The 16,074-nt window shown below is 42.6% G+C and overlaps 1 protein-coding gene across 1 annotated transcript in view; it reads right to left on the reverse strand.

The window, feature by feature from the left end:
* Nucleotides 1–16,074, reverse strand: part of LDAH (lipid droplet associated hydrolase) — a 232,162-nt gene that overhangs the window by 24,417 nt on the left and 191,671 nt on the right. Inside the window, exon 6 of the mRNA XM_073674046.1 lies at nt 10,691–10,773. Coding sequence (XP_073530147.1) covers nt 10,691–10,773 — 83 coding nt within the window. The remainder of the gene's footprint in view (nt 1–10,690; nt 10,774–16,074) is intronic.

Here is a 16,074-nt window from a genome sequence, read left to right on the forward strand (position 1 = left end):
GATACTTTATAGCCTAACCAAAAACAAACTTTTGAGGGTAAAACTCAAGGTTCAGTTTGCTCCCTCGTGACGTGACGAATGCACTGACTACTTGTGTTCATGTGTGTTATGACCTCTTGAGGAGTACTGTTTCTCATTGCGGAGACCACCGTTAGTAGGAAAAAAAGACACCTAAATTACCTCTCCTCCAGAAGGTAAAAAACTTACTCTAGTGCAAACTATTTATGGCAGCTATTTTACAGGTCAATATATAATCCTTTTGAAGAGAAACTGTCACCAGGTTTCCCAGTCTAAAGTAGGGCCAGCATCTGTAAGCCCTCTTTTAGAGCACTTTAGTTTGCTGTATGTACAGTACAGACCAAAAGTTTGGACACACCTTCTCATTTAAAGATTTTTCTGTATTTTCATGACTATGAAAATTGTACATTCACACTGAAGGCATCAAAACTATGAATTAACACATGTGGAATTATATACTTAACAAAAAAGTGTGAAACAACTGAAAATATGTCTTATATTCTAGGTTCTTCAAAGTAGCCACCTTTTGCTTTGATGACTGCTTTGCACACTCTTGGCATTCTCTTGATGAGCTTCAAGAGGTAGTCACCGGAAATGGTTTTTACTTTACAAGTGTGCCCTGTCAGGTTTAATAAGTGGGATTTCTTATAAATGGGGTTGGGACCATCAGTTGTGTTGTGCAAAAGTCAGGTGGATACACAGCTGATAGTCCTACTGAATAGACTGTTAGAATTTGTATTATGGCAAGAAAAAAGCAGCTAAGAAAAACGAGTGGCCATCATTACTTTAAGAAATGAAGGTCAGTCAGTCCGAAAAATTGGGCAAACTTTGAAAGTGTCCCCAAGTGCAGGTGCAAAAACCATCAAGCGCTACAAAGAAACTGGCTCACATGAGGACCGCCCCAGGAAAGGAAGACCAAGAGTCACCTCTGCTTCTGAGGATAAGTTTATCCGAGTCACCAGCCTCAGAAATCGCAGGTTAACAGCAGCTCAGATTAGAGACCAGGTCAATGCCACACAGAGTTCTAGCAGCAGACACATCTCTACAACAACTGTTAAGAGGAGAATTTGTGCAGCAGGCCTTCATGGTAAAATAGCTGCTAGGAAACCACTGCTAATGACAGGCAACAAGCAGAAGAGACTTGTTGGGGCTAAAGAACACAAGGAATGGACATTAGACCAGTGGAAATCTGTGCTTTGGTCTGAGGAGTCCAGTCCAAATTTGAGATCTTTGGTTCCAACCACCGTACCTTTGTATGACGCAGAAAAGGTGAACGGATGGACTCTACATGCCTGGTTCCCACCGTGAAGCATGGAGGAGGAGGTGTGATGGTGTGGAGGTGCTTTGCTGCTGACACTGTTGGAGATTTATTCAAAATTGAAGGCATACTGAACCAGCATGGCTACCACAGGATCTTGCAGCGGCATGCCATTCCATCCGGTTTGCGTTTAGTTGGACCATCATTTATTTTTCAACAGGACAATGACCCCAAACACACCTCCAGGCTGTGTAAGGGCTATCTGACCAAGAAGGAGAGTGATGGGGTGCTATGCCAGATGACCTGGCCTCCACAGTCACCAGACCTGAACCCAATCGAGATGGTTTGGGGTGAGCTGAACCGCAGAGTGAAGGCAAAAGGGCCAACAAGTGCTAAGCATCTCTGGGAACTCCTTCAAGATTGTTGGAAGACCATTTCCAGTGACTACCTCTAGAAGCTCATCAAGAGAATGCCAAGAGTGTGCAAAGCAGTCATCAAAGCAAAAGGTGGCTACTTTGAAGAACCTAGAATATAAGACATATTTTCAGTTGTTTCACACTTTTTTGTTAAGTATATAATTCCACATGTGTTAATTCATAGTTTTGATGCCTTCAGTGTGAATGTACAATTTTCATAGTCATGAAAATACAGAAAAATCTTTAAATGAGAAGGTGTGTCCAAACTTTTGGTCTGTACTGTATGTACTCAAATCAAGGCACAAAAAAGACCTTTTATGATACTCACAGATGGCAGGATCTGGTCCGATGGGCGTCTCTGGTCTTGATTCGGGGCTTCCTCTTCTTTCAGTCGCTGTCCTCCTTCCCTAGCATCATGGTGATGATTCGTCCAACGTCATCCACACAGTGTCCCTCATTGTGCTCCTGCACAGGCCCACTTCTCTCTGCCCTGCCGAGGTACTGTACTGTAGTAGCAAAGTTAGATTGAGCTCACTGTAAGCGAAATCTTGGAAGTGTTCGGAGCCCTGAACCGCTGCGTCAAGGCGTGGAACAATCGTAAAATGAAGATGATCAGCTTAACGAACTGTGAATAAGCTTTTATTCACACAAAATGCATGGCAGAGGACAAAATTAGCAATACAGCTAGACAAAATGCGACATCAACGCTTTTCGGGTGACCGCTCATCTTAGTCATGACCTCAGGGTTAGCTGTCACCTGAAACGCGTTGATATCGCATTTTGTCTAGCTGTATTGCTAACTTTGTCCTCTGCAATGCGCTTTGCGTGAATAAAAGCCTATTCACAGTTCGTTGAGCTGGATCATCTTCATTTTACGACTGTACTGTTGTGCACATGCGCACGGAAAGTCCGAAAAAACGTCGGTAACCCATAGGTAAAGCCAGCGCATGCGCACTGTATTCACACAGGAGCTTGGCGGGGGGTACACTGTGTGGATGATGTAGGAGGCATCATCCACACGAAGCAGGGAAGGAGGACAGTGATTGAAGGAGAGGAGGAACTAGATCAAGATCAGAGACGCCCATCGGATCGGACCGCCCCGTCTGTTAGTATGCCTTGCAAAGTGAATTGGGGGCATACATACAGAATACTAGAATGTTATAAAGAGGGTTTACAGGTGCTGGCCCTACTTTATACTGGGAAAACCTGGTGACAGGTTCCTTTTAAAGGCCTTGCAACATGAAAAAGGATATTAGACAAACCAGGGTCTTCTCCAAAATGCAGAGACCCACATCTGCAGACAGCTGTTTTCGGCCTTTAATGTAGCACTTGGTGGGTACTGTTATGAAGCAATTATAGCTCAGGGTCACGGGAGCCCCAGGCTTTTGGATGGCTTTAGGAAGACACAGCAGGCAGGCAAAGAGAACATACATTTTAGAAGGATACAATACTGACCCAACCCTTTGTAATACAATAGGCTGCAGGCGATACTATTGCACGGTAATAAATATAATGTATGTTACCATTCTATAAATTATATGCAGACAGTAACTATCTGTAGTTAATTAGGAGTATTGTCAGTGGCTGGTACATTGCCATTGAACTAATTGGAAGATTCTGACTCTTAGGCAATGTCACATATAAGCGTCACTTAAAAAATTGTATGAAGCTTTTAACAATTAAATTAAAGACTCTGGACTAGAAATTTAGAAAGATCACATTGTATGTAACAATGGGGTCTCGACGGGACAGATTCATACGCTACTAATTAAAATCTGATCCTCCTCTGCTGTGTAAATTAGTACGGCAGACCGCATACACCGCATACACTACAGAACGCATGAAATGGAATATTATATTGAATTGACATAGTATTCATTATTTTAACGTTGCTAAAAAGAATACACTTTGTATTGATTTTACAATTTGTTATCAGGGATTGATTACCTAATTTCACTTGGGATGACTTGGATAAACTTGGGAAATGATACCATTTCTGAACAAGACACCACCTTTCTTTCTTCGTAAATGGCACCATACACCTCTTACCATTTAACTCAAAATTATTGATGAGCGAGCGTGCTCATTTAACCCTTTCGCCGAGCACGCTCGGGTGCTTTCCGAGTATCTTCGGCGTGCTCATATATTGAGTTTGAGTCTCTGCGTCTGCATGATTTATGGCTGTTAGTCAGCCTCAACACATGTGAGGATTCCCTAACAAACAGGCAATCTCTGCATGTGTTGAGGCTGACTAAAAGCCATAAATCATGCAGACGCAGAGACTCAAACTCAATATATGAGGAAGCCGAAGATACTCGGAAAGCACCCGAGCGTGCTTGGCGAAAAGGTTAAATGAGCATGCTCGCTCATCACTACTCCCAATGTGTATGGCTTCCTGTTTGCCCCTTCTCATGTCAAAATCCCTCTTACACGGAGATATATAGACCAGAGTAAACAGGTCACTGCCTCCTGAAAAAGCAATATATTCTTCTCCAGCTGCCATCATTCCCAACATATGATCGGCTCCATAATTTTCTATTTCTGCCCTATTCATGGCAATGCTCTTTTAACCCTGTTTTCACTAACTTAGTGACATGAATATGTAGGTCACTACTTACCACATGATCATCACACTCCTCTCCTGCTGCTTCTATCTTTCCCAGCATTTGGTTGGTCACATGACGCTTTATATTTTCTAACAAGACATGAGTGGGCAGGTCACTGCCTACTGAGTGATCATCACACCCATCTCCTGCTCTTTAACAACACTGTCATGTGCAACCTTATCTTTTCTAACAAGACATGAGTGGACCGGTCACTGCTTACCACATGATCAGCACACTCCTCTCCTGCTACTTCTATCTTTCCCAGCATTTGGTTGGTCACATATTTCTCTTTCTGCCTACACTTAATGACACTACCCCTGTCACATGCAGCCTTATCTTTTCTCACTGCCTCCTGAATGATCATCACACCCATCTCCTGCTGCTGCTATTATTCCCAGCAGTTGGTTGGTCACATATTTTCCTATCCGCATGTACTTAATGAAGCTGTCCCTGTCACATTTTGCACTACCCTTCTGACCAGACACAAGTTGGCAGGTCACTGTCTCCCAAAAGATGATCACACTCCGTTTCTCCTGCTGTAGTCATTTTTATTATTCCTTTGTTTTGATTATACACAAGAATTTCAGTTTTCTGATTGGTTCTGACTATTTTATTACATAGGCCCTAACATCAGAAAATCATTATATTAGTATATCGATATAAAAGAGTGTTCTGGCATCAGAGTGGAAATGGATTAAAATAATAGGTCTTAGTGTAAAATCTCAATATTGTTTTAGCTCTGCTGCACTGGTACTCCCTATGTGGCTTCATTGAAAATACCTTAAAGGGGTTGTACCAGGTTTGGAAGTTATTCCCTTTGGATTGGATAGAGAATAACTGCCTGATCGCTGGGGGTTTGACCACTGGGACCTCTGCCGATCTCGAGAACAGGACTCCCAAAATCCTCATTTGAATTGGGCCGCCGAAGATAGCTCAGCTGATCTTTGGTACTCCCACTGAGAATGAGGAGAGCAGAGGCGCGCATGTTCGGCCTCCACCACTACACAAAGAATTCATTGGCATCCCAGTGGTCGGACCCTCAGCGATTGAGAAATTATCCCCAATCCCTAAGTATAGGGGATAATTTCTAAACTTGGTACAACCCCTTTTAAAACATGTGTCTATTAGATATCAAAAAGCTTTTTAATTTCGGGGAAAACCAACATGAGCCTTGAGAGTCCATGACTTTACAAGTTTACAAGTTGCTCTTCATTGGATCACTTTTGATAGGCACTAACCACTACATACTAGACCTGCCCCACAAGACCCATTATTTTGGAGATGCTCTGAGCCTATCACGGAGCCTCACAACTTGGCTTTTGCCAAAGTCCTTAAAATCTTTACGCTTGGCATTTTTTTTTGACTTAAAGGGGTTGCCACATTTTATGTGACTGCAGACTTGTGAATCCTCACATTGCATGCACTGAGCGCTGTGAGGTTTCGTCAGTGCCAATAGCGGGCGATTTGTATACTTCCGGCCACATTCCGACTAGACGTGTCCAGCCTCACTCAGTACACTAGCACTGAGCGAGGCCGCACATGTCTAGTCCGCATGTATGTATATGTACCGGAGAATCCTCACAGCGAGCAGTGCGCACGATATGAGGATATACAAGTCTGAAGTCACACAAAGTGACTGCAGACTTGTAGCCTAAGGCTGGACAAGCCCTTTTCATTTTCACCCTTGACAGATGTAACAAGATAATCAAAATGCTTACTTAAAATGGTTTTAATGTTATTGCTGATCTCTTTGTATAGTTTTCTCTCGGGATAATGATGTGCAGCAAAACAACTAAAATATACAAATGCGTCTTTTCTTACCCTTTCTCTCGGCTTAACATATATGAGAAAAATGGGGTAAGATAACCACCTTTAAAAAAATAAAGAAAAACTTTTGCAAAACTTTTTTTTATTATTACAAAGCTTTTCATATTGTTTCGCATATGTCGGGAAACTCCAAACCAAGAGGTAAAGGTACAAAAAGACACATCTGTGGTGAGGGACCTGATGACCGGCACCATTTACATGGAGAAAAAAAAAGTACAATACGCAATAAATTGGCTCAAAACGCAAAACTGTAAAAGCAAACATTTATTGAACTAATTAGCACAACTATATTGGGAGCCTGGAATCTCAAAGGAAAATATTTTCAATCTGTCCATTGCCAGTACTAAGTATTCGTAAACCTGCACTCAGTGTGGGACTGGAATAATTTAGTGCCTCATCTCCCATAGGTTCTAGAACACAAGATGCAAGCCGGATCCAGCAATAACTGATCTATTTCACTGGCGCTGGCACAACCAGGTGTTAAGATTGGCTTTTAACTTATAGTCACTGTAACTACTAAGCGCTGTGATTTTTTTTTTCTTCTCTCGAGCGGTAACTTGCCAACTGTAAAGCAACTTGGCTTTTATTTTTTGTTTTTATAAACTTCCAACCCGTATAATTTTAACCCACTTGCCCTGTCTATAAACTACATATTAAAAAGGTTGCCAGCTCTGTGCAGCTTTCATCTAGTTAAACAGTTAAAAAAGAAGTTTCCAGAACTTTTTTTATTTCTTTTTTGAACACCAAATGAAGATATCCCTGAAATCAAAGTGGAGTTTTCACTAATCTTTGGCTTTCGGTAAACACAACATCAAGGAGACCGTCAAGGGCTGAAGGTACATTGTGTTCATAGTAGAATACAAGTCCAAATTGATTCATTTTGCTCTAAAACATTTTAATTGCCTCAAGGGGTAAGTAATAAGAAATAAAATGTGTGTATAGGTTAGAAAGTTTTATCATTTATTTTTTTTTCAGTCTTGCCAAGACGGCATCTTGACTTACATCAGCTATAACAGGAGCAATCTGATTCAAGAACATGAAGAATTGAAGAAAAGTAACGAAATCAATGCTTATCACTTAATAGGTTCAAGAGACTGTCTGGTCATTATGTTCTACCGGGGAGGTCATTATGTTCTACCGGAAGGGAATAAAAAAGTATGTTTGTGCCGGTAGACTATAGAGACTGGACAGTTACCATGGCTCGTACCAAAAAGTAAAAGAGCAAATACTTACCTCTTCTTTATTGTTCCGTGGACTCTTCTAAAAAATCTCCTATATTCAAAATGGCACAGGAGGATAAATATTTGTTAGTTTTGTCCCTAGTTGTCCCACCAATTGAATTCCCGTAGAATCTGATCAATTTCATAAAAGGCAAAGGACTATCAAGTCCAACCTATATTCCAGAAAAAAGTAGAAAACCATTCCAAGGTGAACAGCATTTGCCCTCTATTTCAAGACGTGTTTCCATTCCCAATGCAGAATAAATCTCCTGATTAATGTGCCATTTCCAGAAATCTAGATGAAAAAAATGCAAAGCTCAATAGGGTCCAAGTAAATTGGTTAAAAAGGAACAAGCTCACCTGAAGGGGTTGTGTAAGACAAAACCACTGATGAGGCGAAAATGTCAGCGACTGCAATATCCAAGAGTGTTTTCAGAGAGGTACTGGGGTAGAGTAGATTTGTCAATGCGCTTCAGAGTCCATCTGACTCCTTCCTCAGGACAACCACAAATGAGGTCATTTGTGGTTGTCCTGAGGAAGGAGTCAGATGGACTTTAAAACGCGTTGACATTGAACCACTTTCTCCTGAGATCATTTGGATTTTGTTTAAATCAGCAGCGCATATCATAACTCCACTCTACCCTGGTATCTATTTCCAGAAATCTAGTACCCTTAACCTTTAGTGTTGTACTTTTCAAGAAAGACTTCCAGGTCCATTGACTCATTCAATAAATTAACCACAAGAGTGTTGTGCAGTCGGGTTCCATAGCCTCGCTGCTCTTACAGTAAAACATCCCCATCTACTGTATGATGGTGAAGAATTCTTTCCTCTACATGTCTAAATGTAGAGGATGACCCCTTGTCAGTGTTGCAGGCCTAGGTGTTAAAAGATCATAAGATCTCTGTCTATTCATGTATACTTATATATATTTCTTCAAACGGTTTGATACCCTGTCTTGGGACTTCAGTCCACCCATTTCCTTAATAACATTAAGTCTCTCTAGTCTGCATCGGCTCCAGTTCAGCCATGTTCTTCTTGTCAACAGGAGCACAAAATTGTACACAATATTTAAAATTCGTTGTGTGCTGAGCATGCGTCAAAATGAAAACTGCTGCATGCACAATAAAGGGAACTGGTGAGGCGGTGAAGGAGCACAACAAAGGAGTGCGAAAAGCAGGAAGACCATACTGAGCATGCGTTGGAATGGGCAACCAGCGCAATAGGACAGACACAAGCCGTCTTCTGAAAAGGACATGCCTCATGACGTCCCGTTTCAGTGACCACAGCACCATCCTCTGATGACGCTTCATTTCAGGGAGGAAAGGGATGGTGTGAACATGACAGCAGCCCCTGTTTGAGAATATCCCAAGGGCATGCTCTGAAACTCAAACATATCCTCATCGAAAGTTCTTAAAAAAAAACAGGCTAGAAGTTAGAGTAGAGGTGAAGAATAGGGAATTTGTAAATGAAGTACGTTAGATTAGTGATTAAAATAGGTAGAAATATACACTGCTCAAAAAAATAAAGGGAACGCTCAAATAACACATCCTAGATCTGAATGAATGAAATATTCTCATTGAATACTTTGTTCTGTACGTTTATTGTGCTGACAACAAAATCACACAAAAATCATCAATGGAAATCAACCAATGGAGGCCTGGATTTGGAGTCACCCCCAAAATTAAAGTGGAAAAACACACTACAGGCTGATCCAACTTTGATGTAATGTCCTTAAAACAAGTCAAAATGAGGCTCAGTATTGTGTGTGGCCTCCACGTGCCTGTATGACCTCCCTACAATGCCTGGGCATGCTCCTGATGAGGTTGCGGATGGTCTCCTGTGGGGTCTCCTCCCAGATCAGGACTAAAGCATCCGCCAACTCCTGGACAGTCTGTGGTGCAACGTGACGTTGGTGGATGGAGCGAGACATGATGTCCCAGATGTGCTCAATCGGATTCAGGTCTGGGGAACGGGCGGGCCAGTCCATAGCTTCAATGCCTTCATCTTGCAGGAACTGCTGACACACTCCAGCCACATGAGGTCTGGCATTGTCCTGCATTAGGAGGAACCCAGGGCCAACCGCACCAGCATATGGTCTCACAAGGGGTCTGAGGATCTCATCTCGGTACCTAATGGCAGTCAGGCTACCTCTGGCGAGCACATGGAGGGCTGTGCGGCCCTCCAAAGAAATGCCACCCCACACCATTACTGACCCACTGCCAAACCGGTCATGCTGAAGGATGCTGCAGGCAGCAGATCGCCCTCCACGGCATCTCCAGACTCTGTCACGTCTGTCACATGTGCTCAGTGTGAACCTGCTTTCATCTGTGAAGAGCACAGGGCGCCAGTGGCGACTTTGCCAATCCCGGTGTTCTGTGGCAAATGCCAAGCGTCCCTCCGTGTCTCCTGGCGTACTGGCCTGTCTCCTGGTAGTGCCTTCAGCCTCTGGACACTACGCTGGCAGACACAGCAAACCTTCTTGCCACAGCTCGCATTGATGTGCCATCCTGGATGAGCTGCACTACCTAAGCAACTTCTGTGGGTTGTAGAGTCCGTCTCATGCTACCACGAGTGTGAAAGCACAACCAACATTCAAAAGTGACCAAAACATCAGCCAGAAAGCATTGGTACTGAGATGTGGTCTGTGGTCCCCACCTGCAGAACCACTCCTTTATTGAGTGTGTCTTGATAATTGCCAATAATTTCCATCTATTGTCTATTCCATTTGCACAACAGCATGTGAAATTGATTGTCAATCAGTGTTGCTTCCTAAGTGGACAGTTTGATTTCACAGAAGTTTGATTTACTTGGAGTTATATTCTGTTATTTGAGTGTTCCCTTTATTTTTTTTGAGCAGTGTAGTATGAAATTCAGTATTAGTGTCGGACAATCCCTTCAATATCATGAGTTATGTGGCAAATCTTCTTAAAAAGTTGACATTGACTTAGAGGGTGACACTAAAAAGCCAACTTTTTACCTCCTGGTAGGCAGTTAATTTGTATATCAAGCAAATTAGGAAAAACCAATGAAGCAACTTAATTCCTATGTATAATGACCACTACTAACCCTACCGGTTAGAATCTGGACCTCAGGGAAGCTTTCTACTAGTGGCCAACATGGTGTGCGACAGTTTGTTAGTCACACAGCACAACCATAAAGAAGATTGACCCGATTACATCTGTGTAGAAATGTTCAGGGAATGGTCAGTGGTGGCCTATTGACTGTCTAGACCTCAGCTCAAAAGGAGGTGAGGATCCTGTTTCAATGGCTGAGGACTGGAAAGGGCGTAGATGAAGATACCTGGTCAGAGGCAAGACGCAGAAAGAAAAGGAAAAGTGAAGCACCTTGCTTAAATTTTGCTTGATTGTGGCATTGTCTCTTTCAACGACCTTCACCATTTCTTGACTTCCCATGTACATGGCATTTGCTGTAAAAAGAAATAAACAGCAGAAAAAAATAAATTTGTGATTAGTGAAGAGGATATTCAGAAATAGAACAGACGGATGTTCACTGATAATCACACGACCCATCACTGATTTTACACGTGGCCTGATGTCTGCACTGGTGACTTTCAATGTCACGTTGGGTGTAGATATCGAATCTTAACAACGTGAAAAAAAAAGAGTAAAAATCAAAGCTAAAAACATTAGATTTAACAACTGTTATGAAATAGAAACCAACGATACAATCCAGGTTATGAAATATATATTTTTTTGTTTTGGTTTTCACATTATTTTTTTCACTTTTTTAGGTCTATGGATAATTTTTAGGTGATAAAGAAGTCTCTTGAAGTTCTCCAGATACAGACTGACATAAAATAGCCCATATCCTTGTGAATGTAATGCAGACGGCCAATGTATCAGAGAGATAGAATGACTAAAAGGGGTTTTCTAGCTTTGGAAAACCTTTGTCTCTCGACTGCAGTTTGAAAAAATAAAGTGCTTTACTCACCCTCCACAAGTGCAGCGCTGAGTTTCTGCCGCTGTTCCAGGTGTCTGTATCGTCTGCAGCGCTAACGTCATGTCGACACCGCTGCAGCCTATCAGTGAGCTTGTGCCGTCAACTCGGGCAGAGCAGCTGAGCTCAGTTACTGGTTGCAGCGCTGTTGACGTGGCGTTGATTCAGCAGACAATAATGGACACCAGAGCAGCAGCGTAGACTCAGCGCTGGACCTGTGGAGGGTGAACAATGCACAGTTTCTTTAAAAAAATAGAAAACCCTTTTAAACACATCTGCATTCTGCCAATGTACTACAGACACAGGTTGACATAAAACAGCCTCATTTGCTAACGGGTCCATATGTTAAACACTTTGGTAGTGATTACTGTAGGGCTCCTATTACTACAATTTCAATAAAATTCTAAAGTTGTTATAGCTTTTATTACAAACATATATCCTTAAACTTAAATCTGGTCTAACCCCGTGAAGTGGTAAAGTAGATGCATCTTAACCTTGAACATCGGAAATATTTCCTAGAAAGATTAGACTAAAGAGCCTAAATCACTGCTCACTTAACGGGTCAGACTTGTTGGACTGGGTTGGCAAGGGTCAACCAGTAACATAGAATCTAAGGGCCTACTGTTTGTGATTAGATGATTAATTTCTCCGTAAATATTAAATCAAGTGTATTACCACTGCTTATTATTATTAGCACTCCTTTACAGGGGCCCACCTGGGAATTCTCCTGCTCTCCGGTGGGCCAGTCCAAGCCAGGGTCAGAGGGAATTCTTGTCTATGCTACTGCTCAAAGTCAATCAGCAGCATAGAAAAGTCCCATAATTATGATATTGGTTTTGTTATTTTTTTTAATTGTGTTAATTAAATCTTTTATTGTGTAATCTCTGAGTATTGTTCAGTGTGATAGAAATACAATGAAATATTAGGTCCTCAAAGCAGATTTTTTTATTCGTGGTAACTTTAGAATTAATTAATCTTGGAAACTAATATGGAAGACAGCAAAATAATGCCCTGAGAGCGTGTCCACACTGTCTTGTTCACCGAGTAAGTCATTTACTTTCTGACTAATGGGCTGCAGGATAAGTGGGAGCTGAACATTATAGGAGATGGTCAACTAGAATATCTGTTAAGACTAAACTTCGGAAGACGTTCCCATATATAACAATTCACGGCCCTTATAAAAGGTATTTACTGTGACTCATGAAGAAGAAGACAATGGTTAACAGAAAGTCCTGAGCTAATCTGATTTTTTTCTACTTTTATCTGAGTGTGGCTGGATTTAAGGGGGTTTCCAGATTTTATTCTTATTTAACGGCCTTCAGCTTGATCTCCAGCCATGGTGACTTGATGGATGAACGCTCTGTAGGAATATCGATCTTGTGTAAGTCTAGGTAGGTCCACCAGGGTCAGAAACCTAATTGGTAAATTCTGAGTTAGGCTGGCCGTACATGTTAGATGGCTATTAGATGGCCATCGATCGAACGATCATTCAGCCAACTCTCCCAAATGCAGGACTGCTCATTTGGCCAAGTGCTCCTGTGTTCTCTATGAGAAACCCACCGACTGACACGTTGGGCTTACCTCAGGGGGAGCAAGCCTGATGATCGACATCACTCAGTAGCACCATTTGGCCGGCACCACCATACACATTGGACCATCAGCCAAACCCATCAATATTGGCAGGTTTGGCCGACATAAGTCTTATTCACAAGTCTGTTTTTGTTGTACATGTTGTATCCATTTTGATAACGGATAGCTCACCGATACATTATAATCTATGAGGTCAATATGTTAAAACCGCCATTGCGCACACCAGTCTTAATGAAGGGCTCGTTGGAGTAAGATACACCAAATTCATTAAGAGGCTCACACCACTTAATGAATTGGGTGCATCTTCTCTATTGTGTGTGCGTCCATGCACCTTGCCAGAAAAGCTACTGCAGTCAGTGACTGAAGCAGCATTTCTGGAGTAAAAAATGCCAGCACTTTTGCTGAATTCGATGGGCACGAGATTTCTTGTCCCATCCTGCCAGCTCCCCAGCTACTCCCATTTTGGCGGAGGACTGGTGTACAAACGACAAAAGTCACAAAATTTTTGCGCAACTCTGTGCTGTACAAAAATTTTGTGACTTTCAAGATTTTTTACGTTAGTATTCTGGCGTAACAGCTGTCATGAATTGCCCCATTGTTTTTTTTGCAAATCAATGGTCTGCAAAAAAAAAAAAAAAGAGACGACCTATTTTGGGTTCGCGTAAACAACAGAAAGTACATGGATGCTATTTGTGTGCTGTCCAATTGTCCCTGACTAAACGTATGATACACGGATGGTAAAAACAGACACACAGAGCAAAAACAGATCCAGCGCACTGATTTACATTGGTCCATTTTTTTTTGTAGACATACGAGTGACTAGGACTTTAAAACGTAACCATCACCCACGGTATGTGTGGCTAACCTTTTTTTTTAAGAACACAATGGGCAGCCACAAACAGGAGATTTTACAAAATATAACTTACTAAATCAGTGGCTAAACACCAATTAAAGGACCTATGTTTCCAGCAGACGTCGGCTTCGAACTTCCAGGTTGTGAGATCCAGACATGTTGAGCGGAATCTCACAAACGTTCACAGGAACCTTTTCTGTCAAAATGCTAAATCTTGTGTGATGTCGCGAGATCTTACACTTTTGTAAGGGTTTGTTCGGGACTTTTATACTGATGGCCTACATTTGGGATAGGTCATCAATATCTAGGCGGGGGAGCGACATCCCTGCCGATGAGCCGTTCTTGATGCCAAAGGTGCATCTGAACAGCATAGCTCTGTCAACAGCATGGTGGCCACGGTTGGGTACTACACATCTGCTCTCTATTCGAATCAATACGGGGTGGATATGAAGTACCCAGCTGCGGCCACTATTCTATTGCCAGAGCTGTGCATCTCCACAGCTGAGCATATCCAGCAGCCACGGGAACAGCTGATCGGCGGGAGTGAATTGATTCGACTACGGGGCGGATGTACAGTAGCTGGCAATGGCCACTTTTCCGCTGACAAAGCCGTGCAGCTCCGCACATCCGGCTGCCACCGGTAACAGCTGATCACCAGAGAGGTCCCGAGTGTTACATGCCCACCGATCAGATATTGATGACCTACCCCAAAGATACGCCATCAATATAAAAGTCCCAGATAACCATTTTAACTACAACAGCGCTGTCGATATTCTGGTTGCTTGAAACCTAGTAGACAAAACAAACCTAGCAGACCTAGCGACAAAAAGAGGTCGGAATAGAAAAATATTTCCAGATTAATCGTCGAAAGTGAAAAAGAAGAGAAAAATAATACGAGACAACCGTTTCTATTACTGAAAATGTTTAATGAATGTTAAACATAATTTGGATGGACACCCCCTTTAAGTATGTTATTAATCTCGCTCTTAAACGATGTCTGGAAATCATCTGTCAAGTGACGGTGCCAAGCTTCCGTTACACCAGCATGACCAGCGCCATTAAGAGGCAGGAGTCTCAAGTGTGCTAATTTCTCCATCTTACAAGACGTTTCTGCTTTACACAACATACGAGCGAGCTGCGTGCTGTTATTCCATCCGCTGCTGTCACATTCCAATAATTTTTTTTTTTTTCATTTTCCTCTTAAATGTAAAACCATACCACATACTCTTGCTTGGCCAAGCATCTGTGGTCCTTAGTGACATAACATAGATACACAGTGGTGTCGTATGGGAAGAAAGAAAGCCTACAGTCCAAGAAAATGTGTTTTATACTAATAGAAAGAATTAGGACGGACTTACAGACTTTACAGAGCTGGAATCACAAACATAAAGTGACTACTAGCCAAGTTATTTTTTTATAAAAAGACAATTTATATTCGATTGAAATTCCATTGCCAAGCCTTCGAGTGGCGCTCTTTCATCAATGTGTTAAAGGTGGTTTCCCATCATCAACTTTTGAAGTAAAGATACTTATTCATTATCCGGATGCTACCAGGAGTGTCACCAACAGTCACAACCCCCCTTTTGTTATTTATTTTACTCCATACTTAAGCCCCCCTATACATATTAGATGGCTGTCGACAGAATATTTTTTCCATATAGCCTGCCGTCTCTCCCAGACACAGGAAAGCTCATTCGGTTGTAACGCCAATGTCGACGTCCCTGCATGGTCCCTTTCCCTCCTCACATACATTCCCTACTCACCGCCCCGGCAGTATAGCGGTGACCCCATTCCCTGTTGTGGCTTCCTGTCCTGCGCACGCCGCGCAGGTATCCCTGTGGCGTGCCTAATGCGCGAGCACTCCCCAATTCTTAAAAAGCGCTACCTTTGGAAAAGCTTCCAGCCAATAGCTGGGAGGCATCAAGTATATAAGGCACACTAGTCAGTTGTCTGGTCCCTCGTATTGTCTGATCCAGAACCTGCTCTTAAAACCCGTGTTGTCAGAACCAGATCTTGCTCCTGAGACCCATGTTGTCTCAACCTGAAACCGCTCCAGCGGTACCTGAGCCTGAAGCCACTCCGGCGGTACCTGAATCTGAAGCCGCTCCGGAGGTACATGAGCCTGTAGACACTCCAGAGGTACCTGAATCTGAAACCGCTCCGGCGGTACCTGAGCCTGAAGCCACGCCGGCGGTACCTGAATCTGAAGCTGCTCCAGTGGTATCTGAACCTGAAGCCGCTCCAGTAGTACCTGAGCCTGTAGCCACTCCGGCGGTACCTGAATCTGAAATCGCTCCGGCGGTACCTGAGCCTGAAGCCACTCCGGTG

Source organism: Phyllobates terribilis, unplaced genomic scaffold (assembly GCF_046119375.1).
Source record: "Phyllobates terribilis strain yellow unplaced genomic scaffold, ASM4611937v1 Scaffold_3__8_contigs__length_932513732, whole genome shotgun sequence".
NCBI lineage: Eukaryota > Metazoa > Chordata > Amphibia > Anura > Dendrobatidae > Phyllobates > Phyllobates terribilis.